This window comes from Triticum aestivum, chromosome 3A (genome assembly GCF_018294505.1).
Source record: "Triticum aestivum cultivar Chinese Spring chromosome 3A, IWGSC CS RefSeq v2.1, whole genome shotgun sequence".
Taxonomy (NCBI): Eukaryota; Viridiplantae; Streptophyta; class Magnoliopsida; order Poales; family Poaceae; genus Triticum; species Triticum aestivum.
In genome coordinates, this window is record NC_057800.1 from 740,142,987 (window position 1) to 740,145,223 (window position 2,237).

The 2,237-nt window shown below is 39.7% G+C and overlaps 1 protein-coding gene across 1 annotated transcript in view; it reads right to left on the bottom strand.

Moving 5' to 3' along the window:
- Positions 1-381: 381 nt before the first annotated feature.
- LOC123063648 (wall-associated receptor kinase 3) overlaps positions 382-2,237 on the bottom strand; it is a 3,780-nt gene continuing 1,924 nt past the window's right edge. The window contains exons 3-4 of the mRNA XM_044487521.1: positions 1,899-2,051; positions 382-1,826 (exon numbers count right to left, since the gene is read on the bottom strand). Of these exons, the coding sequence (XP_044343456.1) occupies positions 583-1,826; positions 1,899-2,051 (1,397 nt within the window). The 3' untranslated portion in view covers positions 382-582. The remainder of the gene's footprint in view (positions 1,827-1,898; positions 2,052-2,237) is intronic.

A 2,237-nucleotide genomic window follows, 5' to 3' on the forward strand; every position in this document is an offset into this window, starting at 1 on the left:
AATTTTTCACAAAAGTTAGTATGTAGCTCTGACAAAATGTACATATATAACATAAGGGTAGTAGAATTATATACACTTTTTGAACTAATGTTGTAAATTAGCATAACACTAAAAGCGATATCAAATATTTTCTCTCTTTTGTCTATTTCCACTTATGAACAGAAATCATAGATATGGATCTGGTAGGGGAAGGAATGGAGAAGGGTGTTTGATGTTTTGTTTTCTCCCGTTGCAACCCACAGGCCCATATACTATTCAAGAACAAACACAATCCCAAGGTAAATGGAATGGAGAAGGGTGTCTCATAAAAATGTCATCAACACAATGAACATGGAATCCCAAGGTAATAACAAACAGTTTTCATAAACAAACACAATCCTATTCGAAAAACTCATAATATCATGACGCTCTTTAATTATCCCAAAATAAATTGACTTATACAATACCAACCTACGTAACACTGTTTCCCATGGATACAAGCGCAGGCACAGCTTACAAAAGTGAAAACATAATAATCCATTATTGCATCAGCTTACAGAAGTGAAACAAAAGCATCCGTTATTATGAGCTTAACAAACGCATCTAGCGTGGAAGGCTAGCAGATGCCATGAACTCTACCTCCAAGCTATAACAGCCTCCTGACTGCACGTCGGCTCTCTCACCCAATCCCGCCGCAGAAGATTGGCAAGCAGCTCTAGTTCTTTGAGTTAATGACCTTGGTTGCATCTGCTCTTCATTCCTCGGATCTGACTGAGATGATTCCGTCTGTTTTGCCCGTAGAGCCTGTAGTTCCGTCTCCACCTGTTTCATGGTCGGTCTTTCTTCACCATGCAGTCTTAAGCATCGCTCTGCAAGAGAGGCGACACCATTGATCTCTTCCTCAGTTGCCTCCTCCAGGACCTGTGAACTAACAATACCCATGACTCTCCCCTCACTGAACTCCTGGAGAAAATAGCTTGACAGGCCCACGATGGTGCCTGATTCACTTGTAAAAACAGGCTTCTTTCTAAGAAGCAACTCCACTAGTACCACACCAAAACTGTACACATCGCTCTTTCCGTTCAGCTGTCGGGTATGGAAATACTCTGGATCTAAGTATCCAAATGTACCTTGCACATTCGTGACAACGTGTGTTTGATTAATTGGGACCAGTCTGGATGCACCAAAATCTGACACTTTAGTTGTGTGATTCACATCCAAGAGTATATTTGAGGACTTCACATCACGATGGAAAATTGATATTGAAGCTGAAGAATGGAGATAAGATAGAGCTCCTGCTGTTTCCAGGGCAATCCTTAAGTAATCTCCCCAAGACAGAAAAAAATCATTACTTGTATCTGCATGAAGAACTTCAGATAGTGAACCACTAGATACATAATCATACACTAGCAGTGGAACCTCGGTTTCGAGACAACATCCAAAGAGCTTCACAATATTTCTGTGGTTTATCTGAGTGAGGACTGCAACCTCATTGATGAATTGATTGATCTCAGACTGCTCAATGACCTTAGACTTTTTTACTGCAACAACACGCTGATCAGACAATATGCCTTTGTAAACCATGCCATGCCCCCCACGTCCGATGATACGTGCAGGATCAAAGTTGTTTGTTGCCTTCTCTAGCTCTTCTAACGAGAAAATCTTTGTATTATCATTTGCAGTTTCATCAGATGATATCAATGTTTCTAGGAGAAGACCTTGGTTCTTTCTGAAATAGTTCTTCCGTAGTTGCTTTTGAACATTCTTTTTCCACCTACGAGTGAAAAATACTGCACTGAAGCTCAGAAGTAGAACGCCGAAACCACATGACAGCCCAATAATTATACCTGCAGGCACTAATCTCTTTTAATATTTCTGATATGTCTTGTATATCATAAATTTAACAATAATAGTCTTACCTAAGAGCAGAGGCTGTGGTTTTGTTCTAGTACACTGCATCTTTAATGGATCATACTCAGTCTTGCGAGGACATTTAGTACAATAGAAGCTTCCTACGGTATTATGGCAGATCCCTTCACAACTGTCCCGTTGAAGGCATTCATTGATGTCTGAAATTAACAAGATGCATATTAAGATGCATCGACAAAATCTATAACATGCAATTAACTTAAGCCTACCTGAATGACAAAACCAAGTAGAAGTAGCAAAAATAAAAATCTCTGTCTAATAAAATTTCTAAAATAGCACGTGTTTTTACATTCCAACTGTAGACGGAGGGGGGCTTACATTTGTAAGCG